Below are 27,901 nucleotides of genomic sequence, written 5' to 3'. Positions count from 1 at the left end.
CCCGGGAGAGAAGAACAAGGGGGGGATTGGAGATAGAGAGTTAAGAGGTAGAGGCAGAGAAGAAGGAGGATGTACTAAAGAACTGTGTGCCATAAGTCCAGTTACGGCGCAAGTTCAGATAGAACGACGACTTCTTGATGCTGCTTGATTTCCAGCTTCATCGGTTTGTCTCCAGATCCCTTTTGAAGGGCCTTGACAGTGCACTGCATTTCCGAAGGATGCGTGGCAACTAGACAATGATCGGAAAGACGTCAGTTTGCATGAGCAGAGATTACAGAGAAGTGATTTGTGAAGACTTACCCCAGTGAACGACGCACACGACGATGGTGATATCGAGTGCACAGATGGTCGATGCAATCAGACCACGCTCTTGGCCATCAAAGCCAATGAGGACACAGTAGTTTACCGTTGCAGTGACCATCGACACGACGGTGGCAATGATGCTGCGCCGAGCCATGATACGCAGCGAGGACGCCTGATGGGCGGTCTGTTGGGCGGTGTTCGGGAAGATGGCATACTTGACAAAGATGCCGGTGTAGAGCAACGAGATGAACGCGTCGTAGGTCAATGTGGCGGCGGAGGCAGGGAGCTGATAACCGATGGTGCAGTGGAACGGAGAGGTCTCGTCAACAAGCGCAATCCGAAACACAATCATCAGAACGATCAAGGCAGTGTAGGGCAACAGTAAGGCCAGGTTGATCAAGTACAACGGTGTGCGGAAACGTGAAGCTTTGGGCACGGACGTAATGTATATCTGAAAGTAAATGGTGTGGTGTCACAAAGCATCTAGAATTAGCCTTCGTTTTTTCTCTTTTCCTTTTTCTACACAGACACCGAAGGTTTTTAGTACCTTTTCAATGAAGTAGAGGTACAAGAGGATCTTTGCAATGTTGTAGACGATAACGCAGTTGTACAAGCTGAGGGCGCAGGAGATGTAGTTGCCGTTATTGGTGCTGGTGGCCATGCAGGCAATGATGTTGAATGCCCAGGTAGCAACGTAGAGGGCAAGCAGGATACCGCGGATGTAGTAGACCGGACGTTCGATGCTTGCAGCTTTGCGGCCAAACAAGAGCGATACGGCGGTGATGCATCCGACGCTGATGATTTCAGAAATGATTTCTTGAGTATCGGGCGAATACATTTTGGATTATTTTGATTGTCGTATGGGGTAGCTGCTGCTGCTGTTGTTGTTGTTGTTGTTGTTGCTGTTGTTGCTACTGTCGATGTTATGTCGCGTAAGAGCTATTCAGGGGGTTGTGAAGAGACGAAGAGAGAAAAAGAAAAGAGGCGAAAACAAGAGGATGCTATGTAGATGGTGTGGTTTTATAAATGCTCTTTACAGGTATACGCTATGCTGATGATGGTGGTGGTGGTGGTGCTGCTGCTGCTGCATGTCCTCGTAGTGTGGTGTGTGATGCTGTGTTTGTCCCCTTCCGCGCTCCTTCTTTTTTTCGCTTGCACGCAAGATAAAAAAAAACAAGTCCAAGGACGAGAAGAGAAAAAAGGAGGAAGAGAAAAAGAAAGAGAGTGGTTCACGATGAGCCGGGTATCAGGGAGTACTGTAAGTATATACGATGCTTGCTGCTACTGCTGCTGCTGCTACTGCTACTGCTGCTATATGTACGATGGAGACGGCGATGGAAGAGAAAGAGGGAAAAAGAGGAGTGGAAACGAGAAATGGGACGTTGCCTAATCCTTTTTTTCTGACTGACGTGTCACAAACAGAGCGGATTTGGGAGCTGTCCCACAAATCCAAGTCAGTGCATCAGCTCGCTTGTACTTACTGGTGCCTTGCACAGAAATCCAAGTTGCTGTCCAAGTACTGCATTGGTGCGTATACAACACTTTTATTAAATTGCATCGTGCTTGGATCTGTCTGCGTTACTGTTCCTGTCTTGCCAACCCAACATCCACAATCAATCAATCTCAAAGATATGATTCAGGGCTTTTTCCGTTGGTGTAACCCTGAGATTAAAAATAAAGTCTAGGTTGCCCGCCTGTGCAAATGGTTCAATTAAGAGTTCCCATGGAAACCATGTCGATCTGTGCACACAAGAAGGAGCTCCGCGCACCTTGGTAGTATATTGCTGCAACCACACAGCCTCTTTTTTTTTTTTACTTTTCGCTTAGGGACTGATAGTCGAAAGGAAAGCTACTTTATAGGAGTCTGCCGCATCGGATAATGATGATGATGATGATGATGATATCCTAGAAGAGTACAAAGAGAGCTGCTCCTGCTCCTCCTCCCCTCAACAACCTGGGCTAAGGGCATCATGAAAATAGGGAAAATCAAAGTTTGCTTGCTTACCCTCACTGCAAAACGGCTGTGACTGACGCGGGTGGGCGAGTGAGGAGGGAATATGTCGATCATTGCCATGACAAGCTATAGAACGGGGTCCATGTGGTTTTAAGTTGTAGTAGGAGTAGCACAGTAACAGTAGTAAGTTGCGTTTATGATATCCAGTTCTTACATTGTAATTATGTCTTAACTATCCCCACAAAAAGCCAACTTTATCTACTTTTATTAATATGTTTATTTTACTCTTGTACAAGACCTTTTCCTCCAACCCCAAAGCGTACCGCGAACGGTTAGAGTAACAGTGCATCTGCTGCACGACATTATGAAGTATACACTCCACCCGGTAGTTTAGAGTTCACCAACTTCTTGGTTCCCTTGCCATTGTGGTACACCATTTGCAAGAATGACAGCCTCACGAGTTCCCTTCAGCTATTATGTCCATATGAGAGCCTGTTGCATCTCGTTCGATAGAAAGCTCACACTAAAAGCTCGTTGCAAGTGGTTGATCACAAGATGGTCTCGTTCTCAGCGTATGCAACAGTGCTGATACGTACGGCGGGCAGTTAAACAGTAGCACGCAGTGTGTTGATGAAAAATGGCGTTTTTTGAAAAATATTGCATATGCGGCATATATTAACATCATTTGATCAACGATAGTTGTTGTATAGGTAGAATACGTGCAGTGGCATCTTCATAATATAACGTGCTTTTTCATTATTATAGTATGTACTACCCTACTACAACAACTTGCATGGTTTCTTAATACTATACAAACGACTTCTACCCATTATTACTGTTTAGTAATGATGTCGTTTTTACAGCAGCTGGTGTTGTTAAACAAAGTACATTATATCAACGACACGCCACCTCCCGATTTATTCCTATTGAATTTGCTGTCATACATGGAGTATGGTGAGGAAAAGAGTAGTGATTTGACAAATGTATTATATCCAGGTTGCACTGGATGGCTTTTGGCTTTGTACTGGCACCTCATGGCATACATAACTTGAAAGTAGTGTATCGCCTTCTTTTGACAGTCAGAAATATTTCGATGGGCTTCAACGGAGATCCTTTTTTAAATCTGCGCAAACAACCGTTCAATTGAGTTCACCTAATCGGTTCGGTCATGTCTGTGAAAAAGGGGTGAGATAAGTATAGGGCGTTTAATTCAGTAAACAGCAGTTCGGTGAGCATACAGTGGCAACCGACGCGTGTTGGTGTCGTTTATAGGAAGCAAAGGAGTCAGGATATAGTATGCTTTTAAGAGAGCAGATAACTTTGTATGAAAATATCATGTAGTAAAGTCCATTCAAAAAATTCGGTATGTTCACTATGACAGATGTAGTGCTGTTGGGTGCGATGCTTCAGCTCCCCAAAATATCGCTCATTATAGAATTGACCCAAAGCGAGAGCAATCAGAGGTTGAAGTTTTGCAGAAGGCAGATCTAGAAGAGTAAAAGATGGGATGAGAGAAGCAGGGAACGCGGTGCAAAGTTCACTAGGACGGCCACTGTGAATTTTAATGGCCCCAACAGATCGATACACCACTGGCTCTCACCATCCACTCAGCCTGACAAAGCTCTACTTACCTGGTCGCCATAAGCCTCCTTTGGATCCGCAGGAGGCAAATATCACACCTCCGCCACCGTATAAAATGTACAAACTTAGGCTAATTTAAAAATTAGCAATTGAGCAACCTACGCTGTCAAGAACGCCCGGAAATATGTGCTCCGTACTCACTATGGGATAACTGTGTAATAAGATATTAAATGGCATTATTTTACACAGCCAAAGCCGCTATCGCTGTGAGCGCCTATAATTAACTAAATGGATAAAAGACTATGTGAATGAAATAACGAACAAACGTTATGTTTGACTGCTTTGGAAACGATGATGAGCCATGCATAGAACTATCTTTTCTAGCAGGCAGATGACAAGTTACTGTACAATTGCTGCTGTGCACTTTTACGGAGCGAAAGTGGAGTTCCACTATTCCCAATCCAATCGACGATTTAACCAAGTGTTCTTACATATTCCTACTTTATATGGTGCGCGCAACCTTGAACCATACTCTCAACAAATAATAGTACTGTCAATTTTGTAAATCCTGCAACTATATGATATGCGCATACAGTACTTTCACAGCATCAACTGCATTGATATCTTCCAAACGATGCGTAAATAATTTCCATGCTGTGCGCTCAAAATACGTTCGCAATGGAAAACTAGTTACATATATGTAGCCCAGCCTGCCCACGGCAATGCACAGACCTTCCTATAGTCTCATAAAGAAAAGTATATAAACCAAGGCAGCTTGTTGAATCAAATGTTGCTTACATTGGGCAATATGCTATGGGCTATTTTCCTTGAATGCCAGCCCCAGGTCTGCATATACATAGTACCAGTGTTAGTCGATCAAAGATTAATAGCCAATTCTTATAGATGGAGAAGTAAAACAAGGGCGTCAGACTTACAGTGTCTGTTACAGTTATATAAACTGTTCAGTCGACCCACGAACAGTCGCTTGTCCAAAGCTGCTTCAAATTGTCTGGCTGCGCTTTCAACAGCAGAGATCAAGCGCTCGCATGCTTCTTGACACGTGTACCAGCTACGGTGATATGGAGGTCCACTATTGGTGCAATGAGCTTTGAACCTGTGGCGAGACCGAGAGGCTCGATGATCTGGTGTAATTTCTTATACGTTCCGCAAACTGTGGTCCGTCCTACTCGTAGCAACAGTCCATCCTTACCAGGGCATCGGCAGCTTTTATAGAGATATAGACTTATCCCAATGTGCCTGTAGTGGTCAAAACGAACCTTGTTTGGAGCGATGGTAATATGTATGATGGCATTCGAGAACCTTTCAATCGTAATTATAGCAAGTACCCGTCTCTCTGAAAGAGCGAAGAGAGAAAAAGTGGTTGCGAACAGAAAACCCCACACACATTAGAAGAAGAGACTCTTTTAATACCTTCCTTTGAATACAGCGAGTTGCTTTCTAGCGGAAAGTGGATTGAATGCTTCTCGACTTCCCCATCAAGATGGATGGCACCTGGTGCTAGCCCGTACTCCTCTTGTAACTTGGTGAGGTGCCATTCAAGTGGTAACTCATTGACGATATCAATGCGTTTTGTATCAACGTGTTTCGCGAATGGTGTCTCGTTTGCCGTAACATAGCTATCTATGCTACCAGTGTCGTCGAAATCATACTCCGTGCAGTAAACCTTTGTTCTTCTTCCTCATGATCGGTGACCATGATAATGCTTGGTGTGTCTTCATCGCCCTCTTCTTCGCTGTCACTTACGATCATGATTTGATCATCGTCGCTATCTTCTTCATCCTCATCTCCGTATTGTTGTTTAGAAAAGAGATATCCTTCATCTTCGTCGTCTTCTGGGCTGTCTCTATTTCCTTTCGATTCAAGCTCTAAAAAATCTTACAGGAATTAATAAACATATACATAATAATAACAATAACGAAGGTTGTTACACAAGAAAGAACGTGGCCGACTATAGATATCTTTGCAAGATACAGCATGTTTTCTTGAGAGCCCAGAGATTAGCATTGGCTACTCAGAAGTGCTGTTTGGACCATGAGCTTGGTAATCCAACGATGCTGCCGCCTGCACAACCGAGACAGCCGCGCTCAAGTCCAATGCTAGATCATCAGTAGCGAGCTCAAAAGCGTCCTGGTTGTGGTCGTCGTCCTTGGTGGTGCCGATGGAGGAGGAGGAGTCGGTGGAGGAATTGGAGGGGGAGGAAAGAAAACCGGCGAACCAGCGAAACACAGATTGCATTGCCGAGGCAGCTACAGGCAAGATTGATTTCAATAGATGCATTTTGTGTGTGTGTGTGTGTGTTCGTACGTGTATGTGTAAAATTAAAAATAGTACATAGTGATTGAACAGTAAACAGATATCCAGGATTCAATCTGTAATAATGAAGCTTGGTATTTATAATGCTAGAACAAACCCTTGGAATGCAATCCATCCATCCGTAACAGCAGATCAATCACTTTTTGCTCACTCAACTTATCATTCACTTGATTCATCATTACTATGTACTTCTACACCACCCGAGGTTTTTTCTAACACTTAACTTTGTTCTTGTCCGGTTTCTCCCTTGTCATTACTCGTGTGTCTTTTTTATATACTGTACATTTATTACGAATAATAACATCTGCATCATCACTACTTTTGGAGCCCGTTCCCTTACAGCCCAGTTTACAAGATATCATATACATATCAGCATTTAGCAACATCATAATCACATGCTGTTAGCTCTTTTCAAAAAGAGAGTAGCAATGAGAGGAGCTCCTTCTCAAGTTATGCTGTTTAATCCTTGACGCATCATAGTTCCTTGTCTTCAAATGTTCTGATTAATGGCCATCCAACTTTTGCATTGGTTGTCTCCTTGTTTCTTTCACGATACTTTTGTCTTTTTGTACCCTTTCTCTATGTCCTGAAATTCTTTCTCAACTCCTTCCAAGCAGCAAGAACACTGCCACGGCAAAAGAGAAAGCATAATAAAAGAAACAGCTACAGATCCATGGATCTAATAACATATGATATGATAGACACTAATTAAAAAAAATCGATGTTTCATGCTTTCCCAGACATGAGCTTTTCCACACAATCACAAGTCATTCCTCTTGTCGCCAGGGCTACTAGTACTACACATACGGTAATACTTTGATACCAACTCCATGCGCGTATTGTTTTGATAGATTAACAAACCGTTGCGACATTATGATGGTATTTCACGTACCCTTACATCCTTTCAGATGCCCGGGCGCGCTACTTTATGAAGAGAGTTTCAAAAATCATAACCAGCAGCAATCAACCTGCTTCAGTAGCAAGTTTTGCTTCTCTTAGTCTCCCCGTTCTCGCTCTTTTTCTTAAATTCTTAAATTGAGTCGTATTCGTTCTTCCGTTTACATCTGTGGTCTTCGGGCTCATGCCAATGAACATGTATGCGCTCATTAGATTTCACTTTAGGATAGTACATAGGCCCAGCTACTGTATTAATACTGCCCGTTCTTTAGAGAGGTTTAAATGAGTAAAAATGATGGAGTTGGAACTATATAAAGTGGCAATTGAAGAGATGATCAAAATTCAGGGGAGGCAAAGGAAAAAGGGGGTACACAGCAGGTCTCGTAACACGAGTGCACTTTATATACTTGGTAATGATGATTATTGCTTACATCTAACAATTACTGCTCTTCTGATCTGTCAATTGAACTTTGCAGACGGCAGTAATTCTTTCTGCTGCCCAAAGTAACAGAAGAGACACATCGTTATGGCCCTCCCTAAACGTCTCGCGCTCGTTCTGTTTTCTGTGTTTTTATTGCTTTCCAGGGTTAGTATTCTACTCTTTCTTTCTTTCTTTCCTTCGCTGTAGTCACTCGTCCCATTCCTTTCTTTTCCTTCTTCTTCACCTCCATTCCTTTCTTTTTTATTACTCTACAAACCCCAGCTCCCCGACCATTCCTTTTCCTTTACAAGTTGTCAAGCTGGCTTCGACTTCGTCCCTCCTCTAATCCGTGTAATATGAACAACAACAACAGTAATCATCAGTATCCATCGCCTTCACCACCACCACCACCACCACCCTACTTCGAACCCAACAATCCTGCTGTTGATGAAGAAGGAGAGGCGGGTATTTCGACCATGTACTACTATTCATCCATCGACATGATACGAGCCGCCCATTATGATCCAAAAAACCCATTTGCATTCAGTGCAGATCAATTAGGCGCCGTGGTCGAAAAACGCGATCTCAAATATCTGAATGATGTGGGCGGTGTACTTGGCATGGCAAAAGGTCTACATTCGGATATCATGCAAGGATTACCTGACGATGAGCGATATCTATTGCGAACGATTACTCTGAACGACCTCGTAACAGCAGCATCGTCGTGTAATAAAAGCACAACAAGTAGCGACGACGACGATGATGATGATGAAAGTGATATTCTAGACGAGGATATGGTGGCATACGACGTAAATAATCTTTACCAGAACCATGACGTTGATGGCAACGACAGCATAGCAACGCATCATCAACGCAAAGCCGTGTTTGGCAGAAATGTGCTACCTTGTGTTCAGCACAAGAGCTTGCTGCGTTTAATATGGACATCGCTTCAAGATAAAACTCTGGTAAAAGAAAATAGTTAATTATAGACGCAAATAAGGAGACTTTACAAACCGAACGAAAAGCGGGCGGAGCGTGGGGGACATGGAAAGACAGCAGCACTTACATAGATATCATACAACTCAGATCTTACTGATAGTCGCAGCAGTCATCTCGTTAACGGTCGGCATTTATGAAGACTTAACGACGGTTGAATACGATAGCAGTGGCAACCGGATACCTGGCGTTAAATGGGTCGAAGGCATGGCAATTTTGTTTGCCATTATTCTCGTTGTTCTTGTAGGCAGCATCAATGATTTACAAAAGGAAAAGCAGTTTCGACGACTCAATGCGCAAAAAGAACACAGACATATTGACGTAAAACAGAGGATTTTGTGTTACTTTTTAAGACAGTTGAAATACAGTATATGATACATACCTGACATAGATACTTTGTTTAGGTCATTCGATCCGGTAATGTTCAGCTCATATCCGTCTACGATATTCAAGTTGGCGACGTGGTTCGACTTGTTCCTGGCGACATTATTGCAGCCGATGGCGTGTTTATCCAGGGAAGTAACGTCAAGTGCGACGAATCTGCAACTACTGGCGAATCCGATGCTGTGCGTAAGGCCCGTCTTCAAGAATGTCTTGCATGGGGTGGAGGAAAGCCTCCGTCATCCAATACATTGGTGTCATCATCGTCTGGCAACAGCAATGACAATTTATTGATGGACTTGCACGACGCTTGTCCCGATCCGTTTCTTATTTCTGGATCCAAGGTTATTGAAGGCGAAGGCACCTATCTAGTAACCTCGGTTGGTGTTCATTCGTGCCACGGAAAGACAATGCTAGCCATGCGCACACCTGATGAACAAACCCCACTACAGCAGAAGCTCAATGTCCTGGCAGGCAATATCGCAAAGTTTGGTGTTTCTGCTGCTGGCGTTGTGTTCATCATCTTGTTGGTCCGCTGTGTCGTCTCGTATTCGTCCAATGAATCGCCTTCGGTGACGGCGTCGGTGGTGGTGTCACAAATCATGCACATCTTGATCACAGCGGTGACAGTGGTTGTGGTGGCTGTACCTGAAGGATTGCCGCTTGCTGTGACACTTGGTAAATAATCTAGCGGATGAAAAGATAAATGGAAAAGAGTCATTGTCTAACCTATGACTTTGCATTTCTGAAACATAATAGCACTGGCATATGCCACGCAGCGAATGCTTAAAGATAACAACTTGGTACGCGTCCTGGCCGCTTGTGAAACAATGGGAAACGCAACCACAATCTGCTCAGACAAGACCGGCACCTTGACACAAAACACCATGGCTGTCGTCGCTGGCACATTTGGCTCATCCTTTCGATTCCTGCGGGACCCACCAGCATCGCGCGGTGACTTGATCGATCTCACATCCATCCGGTACAAAATCCCACTCCCTGTACGCAACTTTATCAACCAAGCCATGGCGCTAAACTCGACCGTGTACATGAGCACCAATGCAGCCGGTGAAAAGACATTGATGGGCAACAAGACCGAAACAGCGACCCTTCATTTCGCGCAAGATTACATGCAATGCGAACCCTTTGAGCTCTTGCGCACCTGCTGGGCTGTTGAACATGTCTACTCCTTTAACTCAGCTCGCAAGGCCATGGCGACTGTGATCCGCATCCCGGTCTTGGACGAGTACACGAAAAAGGAGAAAATCATCTATCGATTGCACGTCAAGGGCGCATCCGAAATGTTGTTGGGTTGCTGCTCCAGCATTGTGTCCATGCACGCACAGTCGTATGAGCGATTTGATGGGATTATGAATGGCAACAGTTATGCTATTGAGACCCGGACCATGACCGATGCCAACCGTGCACGCATGGCCAAAATCATTTCCAGCTATGCTACACGATGTCTTCGGACACTTGCATTTTGTTATCGTGATTTCGACACATGGCCACCACAGCAGCAGAAGCTCGAAGATATTCTGAGTGCAGGCGACTTGACGTTACTTGGTATTGTAGGGATTGAAGACCCTTTACGACCCGGTGTCAAATCAGCCGTTGCAGCATGTCAGCGCGCTGGTGTCTGTGTGCGTATGGTGACGGGCGACAACATGCTGACGGCCAAAAGCATTGCCCGACAATGCGGTATTTATACACCGGGCGGAAAGACCATGGACGGGCCCACGTTCCGTCAACTGACACACGCCGAGCGACAACACATACTTCCGGATCTGCAAGTACTCGCACGCTCGAGTCCAGAAGACAAACGGATTTTGGTGCAAAGTCTCCGAGAATTAGGCGAAACTGTAGCGGTGACAGGCGACGGTACAAACGACGGTCCAGCACTCAAAGCAGCCGACGTTGGGTTCTCGATGGGACTAGGCACCGAGGTGGCCAAGGAAGCCTCGTCGATTATTCTAATGGACGACAATTTCGCAAGCATTGTGCGCGCCATTTCATGGGGCCGTTGTGTCAACGACTCGGTCAAGAAGTTCTTGCAGTTCCAGTTGACAGTCAATATCACTGCTGTGGTGCTGACATTGGTCTCGGCTGTCGTTGAGAGCAAGTCAGTGCTGACAGCGGTCCAGTTGCTGTGGGTGAATTTAATCATGGATACGTTTGCGGCGTTGGCATTGGCAACTGATCCGCCTACACCACAGCTGCTCGAACGACTACCCGAAGCACGCACTGCGCCACTCATCCATGCGCCCATGTGGAAAATGATTTGTGGTCAGAGCATCTATCAAATCACGGTCATTCTATCGCTCATGTACACCGACCTGCTTCATTTGGACACGGCTACGTTGGAAACGGTGGTTTTTACGGCCTTTGTATTCTGTCAGATCTTTAATGAAGTCAAGTAAGTCTATTTCTGTCACACTGCCGCCAACTAATATGGTACAAGAGCTCTAAAACTATTTTACTGCAGCTCACGACGGATTGATAATCGATTCAACGTAGTCAAAGGCATCACGAAAAACAAGTTCTTTGTGTTGATCTTTGTCGTGACTCTACTTGGCCAGTTTGTCATTGTCGAATGTGGTGGCTCAGCCTTACAGACGGTTCCATTGAACGCAAAGCTGTGGGGCGTGTGTATCTTGATTGGCGTCATGTCGTTACCTGTCGGTGCTCTTATCAGGCTTGTTCCTGACGAGCTGTTCTTCTCGCATACAGCACCCGTCTATCATGTCGACACGGTGTCCCGTCCACCAGCAATTCCTCCTCGTGATGATGATGTGGATGAACGTTTAGCTTGGCATGCGGTGCCACGACAGCACCATGAACCACTAGCAACGTCGACGACGACAACGAGGACACCGTCTGAAAAAGGGGCATGGATGGCACGGAATTTCTAGCCCTACTCTCCTGATGCTTATAATAATATATCCATTGTCTTGTGTATAATAAGACGTTGAAGAAGGACAGTGACAGCCAACTTTGATGATTTCGTTTCAGCGTGTTACACAAAGAAAACAAATCAGTAATAAAGTTCATTTACCACCTACAGAGACTAACGCGTCCAAGAATCGTGGTGTATCCATCGATCCATATCGTTGCTGCAAGTCTGCGAGTCAAAGATGCTCAAGCGACGTCCTGTTAAGGAACATGATAGATCAATATAAAAATCACTCCTTCTTTGTCTCATTTCTTCTCCTTGTTCATTCAGCTCTTTTCTGCGTGTGTTACTTGCATTTTGAATCGGATCTCACGACGGGTCACTGCGCCACAGCCAGCAACGCCTGTACGAGCTGTGTGTGTAATAAAGTCATGTGTCCTGTGCAATCTGTCAACTTTTTTTTCCTCTTTGCGAACGCGTTTTTTAAATTATCGCTGATGTATCTTTTAGACTCGAAACCAAAGGGGATTGATTATAATTATAGCACTGTATGTACTCATAGTAGGCAGGAGTATGGGAAAAAGCAAACAAATGCATGTAATTAACAGCATATCATTAATGAGGTTCCGGACAAATAAAGGAGCAGCCAAGTTTCTTGTTATCAATTATGTGCAATGTCTGCATTTCTATACAGCGATCGAGTACGTAGCTTGGCAAGGCCATATGCTACTTGCCGTGCTGGCGTGTTACATCACCTACGATTCATAACACAGTAGCGAGTGCACCAAGCGATGACGGCACCTAACTATTGCTATCATTTAATCACAAGCCGCCAAAAGATAGATAAGCGAATGATAATGAGCGAGTCAGTACTATCCTATCGGCACAATAATAAATAATAGTGATCCATCACCCATCAGCGATCGAAGGGCTCTGGTACTCTTTACTACGATAGCGTGTGCATCACAACAATAGGTCTCGCTTATGGTGACGGGGATTAGATAAAGATGCTTCTGGGGAATTCAGTTACCATGAAGCGACGCGACCTTTTTGAAATCAAGGTTTTCTCGTCTAAAACAGAATCCCCACTAATAGAGTAGTGTATAAGTAGTAGTAGTAGTAGTAGTAGTAACGGTCATTCTCATTGTCATAACGTACTGTATACACTATCAGTAGAACAGGTTTCGTTGTTCTTTCCACTTGAAAAGATCTGAAACAATCCTGAAACGCATGATTATTATCCACCAAGGAAGTATATTTTCATGGTGTAAAGTGCACCCAGTACTCATCAATAGCGCTTTACCCCCTTTGCCGTTCTGATGGCATGATGGGAAAGACGATAATCACCATTGTCTAAACATAGCATAGCATTGAAGAGATAGCCCCCACCTTCCCCTCCTCTTTGGCTTTAAACCAATGGACGCTTATCGGTGTTAGAATGGGCACCCAACAGCGAACCAGTAAAATCTTTTTGGTGACGTATGCTTTAATATCATTCGCGGATAGAAAATCCTATCCCTCTCAATCTCTCCGTTTTTTCTTTCCAACCCGCTTCCCACACACACACACACACACAGAGTCCAACACCCCCATTCAAATGTCTTTGCAATTGACTGATTTTGTCAAGCGCCCCGGTGTTTGCTCCGTCGGTAAACCCACTCGCGTCCGCTCCAACTTCTTTGAAGTTACCTCATTCCCCACTGGAAACATTCATCATTATGATGTGACCATTGATCCACCAAGCGCTCCCCCAGCATTGTACCGCAAGGTCTGGAAGGCCTTTGAAGATCAAGACGGCCAGGGTGTCCTCAAGGGCATCAAGGCTGTGTTTGACGGCCGTAAGAACGCCTTTTCTCCCAAGGCTTTGCCTCTTGGTGAGGAAGCCGCCAAGGCTTTCGAGGTATGTATATTTTGACTGTGCTTGGTGTGGTTTACAAGAGTTGTAAAAAATATCAATAGCGGCTGCTTTTATCACCCACTTCTCTAACCGACCACGTTCCTTTTTTCATTATTATTCCGTAACCCCTATCCCTCCCTCTTTGCTTGATTTGATCACGGCAATAGGTCCAGTTGAACGATGCTGAGGCCCAGTCCAAGCGTGCTGGTGGTGGTGAGTTCACCATTCGTATCAAGAAGGCTGGTGAGATCAACATGGAAGAACTCAACCGCTTCTTGAACGGACAAACCCGCGCCTCTAACAACTGTTTGACGGGTACGTGTATTTTTCTTTTTTCTTCTTTGTTGTTGAATGAATGGCTTGTAACTACTGCGGCAAGTTACAAGGCGTAAATCACAACATTTGATAGAAAGTCACACACACTCACACACGCACTCACAAATTTGTGCTCTGACATTTTGTATCTTGTAGCCGTCATGTTTTTGGATATCCTTATCCGTCATGTGCCCAGCACCATGCACGCCACCGTTGGCCGCTCGTTCTTCACCCCCGCTGAGAGGCGCCCTCTTCCCGGTGGTGCCGAAGTCTGGCAAGGTTACTACCAGTCGGCCCGTCCTGGTGTCGGTAAGTTACAGAAACCAGCACTACTGCTGTTGTTATTCTCGCCCTTTGCATTACGCGTACACCTGTGGTCGCACAATGAATAAAAACTCAACTCATCAAAACACGCGTTTTCTCTAAATAGGCAAGATGTACATCAACTTGGACGTCAGTGCCACTGCTTTCCACGAAGCCGGCCGTCTTCCCGACCTTGTTGTCAAGTACCTTGGCCGCCGTTCCATCGATGAGTTGCGTCGTGGTATCTCTGACCGCGATGTCAAGAAGCTCGAGAAGCAGCTCAAGGGCCTCAAGATCCTTGTCACTCACCGTGGCGAAAACAAACGCCGTTACAAGGTCACCAAGCTCACCCCCAGCCCTGCTGACCGCACCAACTTCAAGGACCAGGATGGCAACGAAATGACTGTCGCCCAGTACTTTGCCAAGCAGTACAACATGCGTCTGTCCTTCCCCTTCCTGCCCTGCGTTGTTGTCAAGCGCGACATCTTCTTGCCCATGGAAGTCTGTGAGCTTGCCCAAGGCCAGCGTCTGACCAAGAAGCTTAACGAGAAGCAGACCGCCGACATGATCAAGTTCACCTGCCAGAAGCCCCAAGTCCGTGCTAACAAGATCAAGCAGGGTCTTGACTTGCTGCAGTACCGCAACAACCCGTATCTCCAGCAGTGCGGCATGACTGTCAAGCCCGAGATGGCCGTCATCAACGCCCGTGTCCTCCCGACACCTCAGATCTCGTACGCTCAGGCTGGTCCCGACAGCACCTTTGCTCCCCAGGGTGGCGCATGGAACTTGCGTGGCAAGAAGCTCGCCCAGGGTGCCGTCCTCGGCTCCTGGTCCGTCGTCAACTTTGCTGCCCAGGTGCCTCCTCCTGCCATCCAGCGCTTCGTCCGCGAGTTGTGTCAGACCTTCATTGACACCGGTTTGGTAAGTCTCTTTTTCCGAAACACGTATCCTTATTTAGGAAAGTGAAAGAAGTGAAAGCCTAAATTTTGTTTGTGTTACTTGTTTGTAGAACGTCATCAACCGTCAGCCCCCAATCACCAACGCTGATCCCCAGGGCAACATTGACCGTACCCTCAAGGAAGCGTGGTTGAATGCTGGTAACGCTGCCAAGGCCAACCCGCAGCTGATCTTCTGTATCCTGCCCAACACGGGTGTGCCGCTCTATGCCGAGATCAAGCGTATCTCTGACACGGTCATTGGCATCCCTACTCAGTGTGTCCAGTCCAAGCACATTGCCGACGCCAAGAAGCAGTACTGCGCCAACGTCTGCTTGAAGGTCAACATGAAGTTGGGTGGCATGAACTTGTTCTTGTCGCCTCCTCAGATCCCCTTCATCTCGGCCCGTCCCACCATTATCTTGGGTGCCGACGTCACTCATCCTTCGCCTGGCGACATGAACCGTCCTTCCGTCGCTGCTGTCACAGCCTCGATGGATGCTCGTGCCTCGCGTTACGCCAGTGCCATCCGTGTACAGGCCAACCGTACCGAAATCATTGCTGACTTGGGCAGCATGGTCAAGGAACTCCTCAAGAGCTTCTACCAGTCCTGTGGCCAGAAGCCCGAACGTATTCTCTTCTACCGTGACGGTGTCTCCGAGGGCCAGTTCAACGAAGTTGTGGCCAAGGAAGTCAAGGATATCAAGAACGCCTGTACTTCGCTTGACAAGTCGTACAACCCCACACTCACCTTTGTCGTTGTGCAGAAGCGTCACCACGCCCGCTTCTTCCCCATGGAACCCCGTGATGCCGATCGCAGTGGTAACTGCCAGCCTGGTACCGTTGTTGACTCTTCTATTGTCCATCCCTTCGAGTTTGACTTTTACTTGCAATCGCACGCCGGTCTGCAGGGCACCTCGCGGCCCACGCACTACCACGTCCTCCACGATGACAACAACTTCTCCGCAGACACGCTTCAGGAACTCACCTACCGACTATGCTACATCTATGGCCGTGCCACGCGTGCTGTCTCAATTGTGCCTGCTGCTTACTATGCCGATTTGGTCGCTGCTCGTGCTCGCTTCCATCGTCGTGGCGAGAACTGGTCCGACACTGATGCCACTTCGGAGTCGATGAACCCTGATGAGCAGATGGCCTCGTTCGCTATGGTCAAGCCTGAACTCCAGAAGGTCATGTACTACATGTAAAAAGTGCTCATCCGTATTCTCACTGCCTGTCTGTCTCGTCGACTCAAAAAAAACCACTGGCGTCTGCATAACACATAACACATACATTTGCACCGTACTTTCTTTTTCTCAAATGTTTTATTTCCTTTTAAAAATAAATAAAAATATCAAGATGTTTTTACCCCTTTGCTGCAATGAATCATCGGTCTCTTCTTTTACAGACAGTGAGGGTCGTAGTTATCAAGTACAGATACTGTTGACAGATTTGGTTTTTTATTTGTTTGCAGTGACGATGATGCATATATTGATATAGTAGTATGTGGTTGTTGTTGTTGTTACAGAAACAGAGAAGAGTAGTATGCTTTGAAATGCGGTAAATTTACAGTGGGGGAGTAGTGGGTTGACGTGAGGTTAACTACTTGCGTTTGCCAGGAACTCGCTTGTATGTCTTCTTTCCAGAAAACAAGTCGACGTAATCCGGAAGCTCGTCCTGCTTCTTTTTCTTTTCTTTCTTCATCGGAGTGTCCACATCCATTGTTGCCGCTGTTGGCTTCACTGCTGCAACCGCTGCTGCTGCCACCGATACTTCTTTCATCTTTGTATCCTGCTGCTTTGTCTTTTTCGAAACACCTGATTCCGCCTGTTTGGACAATGTTTTTGATTCCTTCTCCTTTCGGCTCGGTCGTTTATAGAATTTCGCACTTTTGCCCATGGCTGTCTATGTCGATCGTGTTGACAGTGAGGTGGAGACGATTGATTGTAAAAAGAGAGATCTTGAAAACTGTCGCTCCTCCGCTGCTGCTGCTGGCATTAGAGAGAATGGGGGATGATTCGAGAACGGCATAATACTTGCCGGCCTTCCAAACTACAGAAAAACTAAGCCACATGTACCAGATCATTAATCATTCCTTACTTGTGTCAAGTCCTTTGACTTTTACGTGTGGGCAATGCTAGCAAGGAGAATACAGTGATTCATGTGCATCCTGTCATGTAACTCTTGTTTCTTGTTACTCACTGCTGCTGCGGTAGCCCATGCTGCCCTCTCGAGCCCTGAATAGTGTTGCTTTGCATGTGGCCAGTGGCAAGCTCTGCGTGTGGCTGCTGGGCTGTAAAAAAATTCTTTTTTTTTTCTTAGTATCGATCCCCAGCGTCCCGAAATTTCTTTTCTCTCTCTCTCTCTCTCTCTTTTCTTATATCCCACATTATGTCCTTCACGCTCGAGAACAAGTTGGCTTTCAAGGTCCTTGACGGTTACCTTGAGAACGTCTCCTACATCAAGGGGTAAATTTACCAGCTCATCTCCTGAATGCGTCTACGTACACTTTCTTTCTTATATAAAATGACGTGCCATGACTCATTATATCGACGACACATTGCGTTTTTCTCTTTTTGTCCATCTATCAATCCAATCTTACATAATAGAGTCGAGGTTTCGGATGCTGACAAGGCTGTCTTTGAGGCTCTGTCCGAAGGCCCCGCTGCTGCCCAGTACCCCCACTTGGCCAGATGGTACAACCACATTGCCGCCGTCCAGGGTCTCACTGCTAAGTAATGTATCTTCCTATGTATATATTTTACCTGCCCGTTCTCGTTTGTCATATGCAAATGTGCGAATGCGTGTGTGCTACGTGTATTCAGTAGTTATCAAGAAACTGACCCGAATTTAACTTTGTAGGACTGCTGCTGCTCCTGCCGCTGCTGCCGATGAGGACGAAGACGATATGGACCTTTTCGGCTCTGACGACGAAGAAGTTGATGAGGAAGCCGAGAAGATCAAGGCTCAGCGCCTCGCTGAATACCAGGCCAAGAAGGCTGCTAAGCCCAAGCCTCTTGCCAAGACCACCGTCACCTTGGATGTCAAGCCCTGGGATGATGAGACTGATGTTGATGAGATGACCAAGGCTGTCCGTGATATCAAGATGGACGGTTTGTTGTGGGGTGGTTTCCAGCACGTCCCCGTTGGTTACGGTATCAAGAAGCTCCAGATCAACTGTGTTGTTGAGGATGACAAGGTAAATTTTCTTAGACACTCCTTTCCTTTCTTTTAGTGTGATGCGTTGCGAAGGAGATGATAACTAAATAATTGCTCGTAATTAGGTTGCCATGGATGACTTGACTGATGCCATCTGCGATCTCGAGGACTACGTCCAGTCCGTCGATGTTGCTGCCATGCAGAAGATCTAAAAAAGAAAAAGAAAGGAGGACTTTCAACATTGTATATGTAAATAAATAAAAACATCCACACTTTTTCCCCATCTACCTGCAACATGTACGGCTCTTGTATGATTGTAGAGAGCAAGCCCGGATCAAAAGGAAGTGCGCGCAGATTATAAGTAGACCGACAAATAAACAGACAGGTAGGAAGGAGGAGATTATATCCTATATTCCGGTATAGAGCGAGAATACGTGGAATGCAGTGCAAATTTAAAGTGATAGCGGGTGCTGCTGTCGTCTATTTTTCCTTGTTTCTCTCCCCTTTTGCTTTTTTCTTCCTTTCCTTCTTTCAGACCCTTCTTTTTCTCCTCTGAATAAGTCCATGGAAAGGTGTATCGAAGATATACTGGTCGCGGCTACAGATTACTATCGTGTGCTGGGCGTCTCATACGATTCCTCAATACAGGATATCCGTCGTGCCTATATTAAAGTAAAGAGATCCTTACTTTTGTCGATACAACGCAGATGATGGGCACATACATAGCAAGCGTGCCGATTCTTTTCACTTTTTTTCCGCTAATATGTGTATACGCCCGATACCAGAAAAGTCGATTTTGTCATCCCGACAAGTTCGTCCCGGCCAACCCTCGAGCCACCGAATGCTTTCAGTGTACGCACCCTTTCTTTTCGATAGGGGAAACTAAGTCTCTGTCAGGAGGGAGGCCCCATCCTCCTTTTTTGTCCTTTGCCACGAGAACACGAATAACTCACAAAGTTTTTACTTGGTAGTGTTGAATGCAGCATACCATACCCTTACCGACGAATCCTTACGATTCGAATACGACTGCATAAGAAATTCGCCTGGTCACTTTAATGCAGATTTTGCGACGCAATATGAATACAAAGGAGATATGTTTGAGCGTATGGTGTATCAGGTAATTACAGATGATTCATGTCGCGAGTGATCCATATGCTGATAAGCACACTACTTCTCATTGTATATCATTATCTTGTCGCGTCGCTATTATTCCAGGCATGCGACGAAATGTTCGAAGGCCAATTTCATACCCTAAGAGTTCTTTTTTGTATGATTAGCCTTTCTCTATACCAACTAGTAACGGCGATATATCCAGCAAAGGGTACTAATGAGAATGATCACTTGGCTTCTTTTGTCTAGATACCTTTCGCGGTACAGATCGATGTACGCGAGTCGACGATCATATCATTGATTCAATCGAATACCTATTCAAGAACATGTACTATGTATTAATGCGTGAGTAACAATTCACAGAAAAGTGGTGGAATGACTGATAGAAGCTAATGTATGGCGTGGCCTAGATACCCAAAGCTGTTATCAAGCGATCAAAGCAGACTTGATCGAACTCTGTCAATTACAAAAACAATTACGAGGATTATCCCTTTTCGATGTGGGCGGCCGGTTACGCCTTTCTCTAGCCATCAGTAAAACCATGCTCAAGCTAATACTCAAATCTACTACTACTACTAACGATACCACCCAAAAACAACATGACGATGATGATCGAGCGTTTGAACGAACGATCAAACTTTTAATAGAAGTGATTCAAACAATAGAACGTAAATTTTAAAAAAAAAAAAAACAGAAAAATTCTGCGAAAGACCATTTATGTTAGATTCTACTTTTATAGGCATGGACAGATGGATATACATTTAAATGCTGTAGTAACAGGTTTAAGTTGTGTACGTAGTCTCGAAGATGCTCGTGGAGTGAAGGAAAAGAAAAGGGAGTCGTCAGATGGAGGATAGAGCTTCGGAAATCACATTATGTTGAGTCGACTTTAAGAGATTTGTCAAGGGCGTAAAAAGCGGCGCATACTGATTCAGATCCTTAAATTCAATCCACTGCCACTCCCCATCAAGCTTGTGAGGCTCCATGACACGTAACGTGCTTGGATCTTTTGCAGTGGCCTGCATAAACACAGTGACATAATGCTTCTGTTCGCTGGCCATGATATCATTCGTTGCCGTCAAAAAGGCAATGTCGTCGATTTCCATATTGGTTTCCTCGAGTACTTCGCGCCGTGCACACTCTTCAAATGATTCATTCATTTCTAAATGACCTCCTGGCAGTTGCCATGCTCCAGCTCCATGCGATCCTTTCCGTGTTCCTATTAGAATCTTGACATTGTTGTCAATGACGCATTTGACGAAACAGCCAACGCCGACGCGAACTACAACAATGAACGAATGGATACACCTTTTTGTTATTTCGTTGGAATATAGAGCGAGTCAAATGGTAAGTTTGTTACCAGTAGAAGAGGAACTCATACTAGAGTTACTGTTTGCCGAAAAACTATTAAAGGGTGCGTGGAAGCTGGGATTTTGAGCACTGCTATCGCCGAAAAGCTCAGCGGTGCGGTAGAAACGGTTTGACAGGCGAAGGCGCTATAAAGTACATTCCAGTTAATGCGTAGGACATAGCAACAGAATCCGATCGTACTTACAAAAATAGTGTGTGCACATACAACGTATACGAGTAATACGAGATGACTGGATTTTCTGCCCCTTCCCATGGTATATCCTTCCTTCGATCTGTCATATGCATTCCCTCCTTCCTTCCTTCTTCTGTATTCAATTGATGCCTTGGCAAAAATGATAGGATCTGGAATGTCCGGTATCAGTAAGAGACTAGAGGCAATAAAAAAAGAAGGAGCACATATGAACTCGAAAAAGGGCACCGAGCTTGTGATAGACTTACTTGGTAATCGACTGAGTGTGTCCACACTACTATCATCTTTGGATCAAACTACTGTTAACGTATATATCCGATCGGGTTTCCCTTATCATCATCCCCTACATTTGATACTTTCGCTAGTGTTGATATCAAAAGTAGCGTCAAGCAAATCAAAAATTTCAAAGTGGCTTCGTTAGATTGCATGAAGAATCTCAGTAGTATAGCTCCATGTAATGTATTTATGTACTCGAGGCTTGGACGCTCACAAAAAAATTATATGGACGTCAACACATTTCTGGATGTCTTTTAGAATACTGGCTTGCCGGATACGGATATTGGTGTAGTTTGATATAGTAGTACCGCCAGCGATCATTGAAAGACAAAAGAAGGGAAGGGGGTAAACTGAAATGGCTTTTACTTGAAATGTAATAGATAAAAGTTAAGCACAACATTATTATTTTGACTCATCAATAGCAGCACAAAACAATGCGCTTCTAAAAACTTGGCAAGTTTGGCGCCGTTGAAAGCTATTGTAGATAAGAAACATCAATAACTTGACGGGATAACTTGTTATAATCTTAAGCAGTGATGATACATTCCATATTCAATCTATCTATGAGTATTACTAGTATACGTGTATCAGTAGCAGTAATGTTGAGAGACAGTAGCATGAGAGATTGGTGGCAAGACCCAACAAGTTGGATTATGTAACTTCCCTAATGAGCTTATGTACTGGGCCTTTTATACTGCAAAGAAATCAAGGCAAACATCATTTAGTTTGGGTTGGCGATCTGGTTCGTGTATATGTGAATATGGGGATGGTCTGTTTGCTTTGCGATACGGTTATTTATTTTGCCACCAGCAATTTGCAATCATTGTTGGTATAGTCGTGAAGGTAAACCAGCTGTATTGTTTTTGAGAGCACACATGCGAATGCACAGCCTACGGTTTTCTCGACGACTCAAGCACAAAAAGGCTCATTTGCAACTACATAAGTGCTCCAGAGAAAGCACCAACAAGTACCAAGCGCAATGGCAGTAGGAAGATGTAAAAATAAAGATCGCGTTTATTACAATCGTCACTCGATCTGCCCAATAGTTACAATTACATTATTTAAGAAAGTACAATAAGAAACCAAGTTTATTTGATGTTGCCTGACAAGTCGACCGACTTTTATGAATCCTTCGTTCCTCAAGGGAGGTTGCCCTCCCTTGTTTTCCGCAAGCCTCAGTTCCCGGCAGAACCTACACCTTTCCCTTTCTTGTCCACAAGCCTCAGTTCCCGACAGAACCTACTCCTCCACAGTTCCTACAAATAAAAGAAATATGATAGCACAAAGGTCTGTCAGCGGCGAACATATACGTACCCACAAGGGAGGTTGCCCTCCCTTGTTTTCCGCAAGCCTCAGTTCCCGGCAGAACCTACACCTTTCCCTTTCTTGTCCACAAGCCTCAGTTCCCGACAGAACCTACTCCTCCACAGTTCCTACAAATAAAAGAAATATGATAGCACAAAGGTCTGTCAGCGGCGAACATATACGTACCCACAAGGGAGGTTGCCCTCCCTTGTTTTCCGCAAGCCTCAGTTCCCGGCAGAACCTACACCTCTCCCTTTCTTGTCCACAAGCCTCAGTTCCCGACAGAACCTACTCCTCCACAGTTCCTACAAATAAAAGAAATAGCACAAAGGTCTGTCAGCGGCGAACATATACGTACCTCTTTGCACACACTCTCGCTTTCAGTTTTTGAGGAAGATAAAAAACCAAGATGAAACAAAGAACTTTGCAAATGTACAAAAGATGAGCAAGAGCCAGTCGTGCACGACTAGCTCCCTTCAACTATGCACACCCACAGGGACACTCGAGCGGGATGAAAAATAAATGAAAGGTAAAAAGTGATAATGAAAGAAACACTGCAAATGTACAAAAGTTGAGCAAGAGCCAGTCGTGCACGACTAGCTCCCTTCAACTATGCACACCCACAGGGACACTCGAGCGGGATGAAAAATAAATGAAAGGTAAAAAGTGATAATGAAAGAAACACTGCAAATGTACAAAAGATGAGCAAGAGCCAGTCGTGCACGACTAGCTCCCTTCAACTATGCACACCCACAGGGACACTCGAGCGGGATGAAAAATAAATGAAAGGTAAAAAGTGATAATGAAAGAAACACTGCAAATGTACAAAAGATGAGCAAGAGCCAGTCGTGCACGACTAGCTCCCTTCAACTATGCACACCCACAGGGACACTCGAGCGGGATGAAAAATAAATGAAAGGTAAAAAGTGATAATGAAAGAAACACTGCAAATGTACAAAGATGAATATGAAGACTAAAGAAAAGAATAAAGGGCAAAACGCGCAGTCGATTCTTTTTTTTCATGAGCCCGATAAACAAAATGACGGAGCTTAGAAATTTTGTTGTCACTACTGCCCTAAGGAGCCAGTGAACTGCAGCAATGTGAAGAAGTGCCTTGATGATAATTATCGTTGTAGTCTGACGACTGTCATGCTAGTGTCTTTTTCTTATGGTGCGTATATGTTTGTTTCACTATGCGGCTCCGCTTGCCGTGCTCCGCTCTGATCCAACAATTGTCGGCGACGGGTCTGTGCGCTTTAATGGAACAAAGAACCGGCGATATAAACAGAGTATGAAATCTGGGGATCATGATGATTTTTATATGTGAAGCAGCAATACTATTGATACTCGATATGACCTTCTTTTCTTAGCTGACGATCAAGAAACGGCCGCTGCCAATTTCATCAGCGCAATTTATAACGGTTTGACAATCTCTTTTATGAAACGTGGGGATCGTGATGATTTTTATAAGTGAAGCTTACCACCTATTCAAGAAGATGCTTGGACTTTGGAGGACCATGCTGCCATGTCCAGTGACGATAACCCTGTCGCCACTACTAAAGGAGAAAACAACAACAACTATTATACCTCGCCAACAATGCAGCAACAGCATCATCCATAACGTGTCCATCGCAATAACACGAGCCAAATTTAATTTTATACGTAGACAAAGTTTTTCTATGCACTGGTCTTTTGATTTTGTAGCAATATTTTTATCGTGTAGAAGCAGGCCCTTCTTTTTTATTATATTTTGGCATACGTCACCGGTTTACATGAATATATATATATATATATATATATATTCTTGTGATGCTTCTCGCCGATCAATGGAAATTGCAGTCATAAGTTTTGTATTGTAAAAAAGGTAGACACAATTTCGAACCTGAAATTAACGCAATATGTACAACAATATCAGGGATTGCATCTGTTAGAAGTCCCCTCTTCCATAGTTGCTGATGAGGACTTTGAACGCGCGTTTAATAAGTGGGATCTTGTAATACAGTAAACCCCCATTAAATACAACCGAAGATTTTTCTGGATAAAGTTGTAATTAGCGAGGGTTGCATTTGTCGAAATGGATCAACGTTTGGGCTGTGGTCCCCGACCATTCGCCGAAAAGTTTTATATCGAAAAAAAAGGAACTTATTATCACTTCCTTCAGTTTCTTGATCGTGCTCTTCTTTCGCGTTATTATCATGGCCAAAACACGTCGAGAGCGTCGTAGAAAGAACGTATCATTCACCAATTATCAACGCCAGGAGCTGTTCCAGCATTACAAAGAAAAAAACAAAGCGAACAAGTTTACCTATTCAATGTTAATTTCCTGGGCAACTACAAGGTTCAAACTCGAAAACTCTCCGGACAAGTCAGCTATTTCAAGGCTTATTGCGCGCATGGAAAAGGAAGAGGAAGAAGGTGTAATTCGTCTCGAAACCAGAAGAAGGCTTCAAAAGGGCAGATTTCCCATATGTTTCGATATAATAATAAATGCAATAATCAATTTAGACAGTATAATATTAACGAGCTCAAAACACATGGCTACAACGTATATAGGAAGTCGAGGATGCTGTAATGCTGTGGATACACGTCGCCGAAAAGAATCATATCCCGGTCACTTGGAGCATGGTTCATACTAAAGCGGTTAACTTTGCAGAATGCTTGGGCAAGGATTTCAAAGGGTCGAACGGGTGAATGCACCGTTTTGCTCGACGTCATGGGCTGCGTAAACATACACTTCATGGTGAAGGCGAATTTGTTGAAGCGAATGCCATTCTCGAAAACAGGGACAAAATGCGCGACAAACTTTCTCAATATGATCGATGTGATATATGGAATATCGATGAAACAGCATTGTTTTTCACTGCCCAGCCTCGGACTACCATCACCCAAAAAGGGTTCTCTGGATTCAAGGAAAACAAAAAACGGCTCACGGTTGCTCTTTTGTGCGATGCAGACGGCTCAGAAAAATGGGAACCGATGATAATTGGCAAACACAAGAAACCTACATGCTTTGTGGACTCGACCGGCAAGCGAAAAGAAGCGTATGAGCTCAGTTTTTGGTTTTAGTATTATAATCAAAAGGCATAGATGAAGCGAAACATTCTCGAGCACTATATCACGCGTTTCGATAAAGCCATGCATTACGAAAATCGACGTGTCTTACTTGTTCTTGACAACTTTAGTGGTCATGCTATTGATGCTGTGCTCACGAATGTCGAATTATTTTTCTTGCCGCCAAACACTACTGCAAAGCTACAGCCACTCGATGGTGGGATCATCCGAGCTTTCAAAGCTCATTATAAACGAATGCAATTTGACAAGACCTACCGTCAAATAAGTATGACACAAATAGGTCGTCCAGAAGTCGTTGGTCCGGTTGAAAAATTGTTCGATGTCAGCCAGTTGCAAGCCATGAGGTGGATTAAAAAAGCCTGGGGCAATATAAAGCGAGAAACAATTGTCAATTGCTGGGATGCTAGTATTTATCGAATGACGGCGCAAGAGGACGACGCATCACCTGAAGCAGTCAATGCCATTACGCATCAAGACCTTTTCATGCAGCAACATTTACAACAACAAATCGAACAAATTGCGTCCATCGGAAATATCAGCATCGACAAATGTCCAACATCTGAAATTGATCCTGACCATGAACGCCAAATAATCCATGGCAATTACAGTGACGATGAAATTATAGAATTAATTACAGAGGACATGCAACAAATATCTATAAACGAAGAGTCTACAGGCACGGAATCCGCCAACAATCCAAGCACCAACATTGTTAACTTGTCTGCAAGAGAAAAGGCAACGACTATGCTTAACCTTTTTCATATTTTTGATGCCGAAGATAGTTTGGATAATGATATTGTTGCTGCACTTACAGCACTTACAACCCTCTATACCAAGCTTGTATAAGAATTATACAGCCAACAATCCCGCTAGACGCGATTTTTCTCTTCTTCCAATAGAAATTAACATATAATAAAGGACAAAGCTGATTAAATTTTCAATATCAACACCCTTCCGATGTGGTGAAGTTTCATTAAAGCGGAAAAGATGCAAATTCACTATGTTTTGAAAAGATTTTTTCTTAAAACGTTGATATTGATGAGGGTTGCAATTATAGGGGTGTATTTAACGGGGGTTTACTGTACATAGCCTAGTGAGTCATAATATCGACGTTTTTTTTCAGAGCGTGATGCCCCTCCGTCTTTGCAGCTGCTTCGAGTGCCTGCACAAACTTGCGACCAAACGCCGTTGCACCGAGCTTGTGATAGACTTACTTGGTAATCGACTGAGTGTGTCCACACTACTATCATCTTTGGATCAAACTACTGTTAACGTATATATCCGATCGGGTTTCCCTTATCATCATCCCCTACATTTGATACTTTCGCTAGTGTTGATATCAAAAGTAGCGTCAAGCAAATCAAAAATTTCAAAGTGGCTTCGTTAGATTGCATGAAGAATCTCAGTAGTATAGCTCCATGTAATGAATTTATGTACTCGAGGCTTGGACGCTCACAAAAAAACTATATGGACGTCAACACATTTCTGGATGTCTTTTAGAATACTGGCTTGCCGGATACGGATATTGGTGTAGTTTGATATAGTAGTACCGCCAGCGATCATTGAAAGACAAAAGAAGGGAAGGGGGTAAACTGAAATGGCTTTTACTTGAAATGTAATAGATAAAAGTTAAGCACAACATTGTTATTTTGACTCATCATAGCAGCACAAAACAATGCGCTTCTAAAAACTTGGCAAGTTTGGCGCCGTTGAAAGCTATTGTAGATAAGAAACATCAATAACTTGACGGGATAACTTGTTATAATCTTAAGCAGTGATGATACATTCCATATTCAATCTATCTATGAGTATTACTAGTATACGTGTATCAGTAGCAGTAATGTTGAGAGACAGTAGCATGAGAGATTGGTGGCAAGACCCAACAAGTTGGATTATGTAACTTCCCTAATGAGCTTATGTACTGGGCCTTTTATACTGCAAAGAAATCAAGGCAAACATCATTTAGTTTGGGTTGGCGATCTGGTTCGTGTATATGTGAATATGGGGATGGTCTGTTTGCTTTGCGATACGGTTATTTATTTTGCCACCAGCAATTTGCAATCATTGTTGGTATAGTCGTGAAGGTAAACCAGCTGTATTGTTTTTGAGAGCACACATGCGAATGCACAGCCTACGGTTTTCTCGACGACTCAAGCACAAAAAGGCTCATTTGCAACTACATAAGTGCTCCAGAGAAAGCACCAACAA

At 44.3% G+C, this 27,901-nt stretch overlaps 9 protein-coding genes across 9 annotated transcripts; 5 read left to right on the top strand and 4 right to left on the bottom strand.

Moving 5' to 3' along the window:
- Positions 1-101: 101 nt before the first annotated feature.
- BDB00DRAFT_881603 (uncharacterized protein) lies at positions 102-1,141 on the bottom strand (the record flags this gene model as incomplete). Its single annotated transcript, XM_053128090.1, has 3 exons — positions 102-229; positions 301-754; positions 851-1,141. 3 exons carry the CDS (start codon positions 1,139-1,141, stop codon positions 102-104), a joined length of 873 nt encoding a protein of 290 aa, XP_052983996.1.
- BDB00DRAFT_803831 (uncharacterized protein) lies at positions 1,136-1,650 on the top strand (the record flags this gene model as incomplete). Its single annotated transcript, XM_053122059.1, has 1 exon — positions 1,136-1,650. A coding segment is annotated over exon 1 (229 nt), but the record flags the coding sequence as incomplete, so codon positions are not given.
- A 1,707-nt stretch (positions 1,651-3,357) lies between these two features.
- BDB00DRAFT_784647 (uncharacterized protein) lies at positions 3,358-6,136 on the bottom strand (the record flags this gene model as incomplete). The annotated part of the gene is made up of 8 exons (XM_053120477.1): positions 3,358-3,380; positions 3,889-3,968; positions 4,040-4,049; positions 4,774-4,907; positions 5,116-5,158; positions 5,270-5,479; positions 5,509-5,724; positions 5,890-6,136. The coding sequence occupies 8 exons, from the start codon at positions 6,134-6,136 to the stop codon at positions 3,358-3,360; spliced, it is 963 nt and encodes a 320-aa protein (XP_052983994.1).
- A 1,459-nt stretch (positions 6,137-7,595) lies between these two features.
- BDB00DRAFT_919049 (uncharacterized protein) lies at positions 7,596-11,866 on the top strand (the record flags this gene model as incomplete). Its single annotated transcript, XM_053128734.1, has 6 exons — positions 7,596-7,655; positions 7,874-8,455; positions 8,577-8,807; positions 8,891-9,545; positions 9,627-11,283; positions 11,353-11,866. The coding sequence occupies 6 exons, from the start codon at positions 7,596-7,598 to the stop codon at positions 11,777-11,779; spliced, it is 3,612 nt and encodes a 1,203-aa protein (XP_052983993.1). The 3' UTR covers positions 11,780-11,866.
- A 1,446-nt stretch (positions 11,867-13,312) lies between these two features.
- Positions 13,313-16,596, top strand: BDB00DRAFT_803828 (Piwi domain-containing protein). The gene is made up of 5 exons (XM_053122058.1): positions 13,313-13,660; positions 13,825-13,972; positions 14,129-14,281; positions 14,403-15,196; positions 15,285-16,596. The coding sequence occupies exons 1-5, from the start codon at positions 13,358-13,360 to the stop codon at positions 16,416-16,418; spliced, it is 2,532 nt and encodes an 843-aa protein (XP_052983992.1). The 5' UTR covers positions 13,313-13,357; the 3' UTR covers positions 16,419-16,596.
- Positions 16,597-17,551: 955 nt separating this feature from the next.
- BDB00DRAFT_803824 (uncharacterized protein) lies at positions 17,552-18,581 on the top strand (the record flags this gene model as incomplete). Its single annotated transcript, XM_053122057.1, has 3 exons — positions 17,552-17,945; positions 18,073-18,409; positions 18,495-18,581. The coding sequence occupies exons 1-3, from the start codon at positions 17,704-17,706 to the stop codon at positions 18,579-18,581; spliced, it is 666 nt and encodes a 221-aa protein (XP_052983991.1). The 5' UTR covers positions 17,552-17,703.
- A 352-nt stretch (positions 18,582-18,933) lies between these two features.
- On the top strand, positions 18,934-20,158 carry BDB00DRAFT_868329 (uncharacterized protein; the record flags this gene model as incomplete). The annotated part of the gene is made up of 6 exons (XM_053126457.1): positions 18,934-19,041; positions 19,155-19,221; positions 19,341-19,486; positions 19,585-19,636; positions 19,729-19,824; positions 19,890-20,158. The coding sequence occupies 6 exons, from the start codon at positions 18,934-18,936 to the stop codon at positions 20,156-20,158; spliced, it is 738 nt and encodes a 245-aa protein (XP_052983990.1).
- Positions 20,158-21,192, bottom strand: BDB00DRAFT_803816 (NUDIX hydrolase domain-like protein). Its single transcript, XM_053122056.1, has 2 exons — positions 20,840-21,192; positions 20,158-20,761 (listed from the first exon to the last, which is right to left on the bottom strand). Exons 1-2 carry the CDS (start codon positions 20,856-20,858, stop codon positions 20,322-20,324), a joined length of 459 nt encoding a protein of 152 aa, XP_052983989.1. The 5' UTR covers positions 20,859-21,192; the 3' UTR covers positions 20,158-20,321.
- Positions 21,193-22,831: 1,639 nt separating this feature from the next.
- Positions 22,832-23,861, bottom strand: BDB00DRAFT_588378 (uncharacterized protein). Its single transcript, XM_053117957.1, has 2 exons — positions 23,496-23,861; positions 22,832-23,079 (listed from the first exon to the last, which is right to left on the bottom strand). Exons 1-2 carry the CDS (start codon positions 23,642-23,644, stop codon positions 22,893-22,895), a joined length of 336 nt encoding a protein of 111 aa, XP_052983988.1. The 5' UTR covers positions 23,645-23,861; the 3' UTR covers positions 22,832-22,892.
- Positions 23,862-27,901: the final 4,040 nt, after the last annotated feature.

The sequence above is a fragment of the Zychaea mexicana genome, assembly GCF_025766255.1.
Source record: "Zychaea mexicana strain RSA 1403 chromosome Unknown BDB00scaffold_8, whole genome shotgun sequence".
Classification (NCBI taxonomy): domain Eukaryota; kingdom Fungi; phylum Mucoromycota; class Mucoromycetes; order Mucorales; family Lichtheimiaceae; genus Zychaea; species Zychaea mexicana.
Note: the sequence above shows the minus strand (reverse complement) of the source record. Positions and strands in the feature narration are given on the sequence as shown.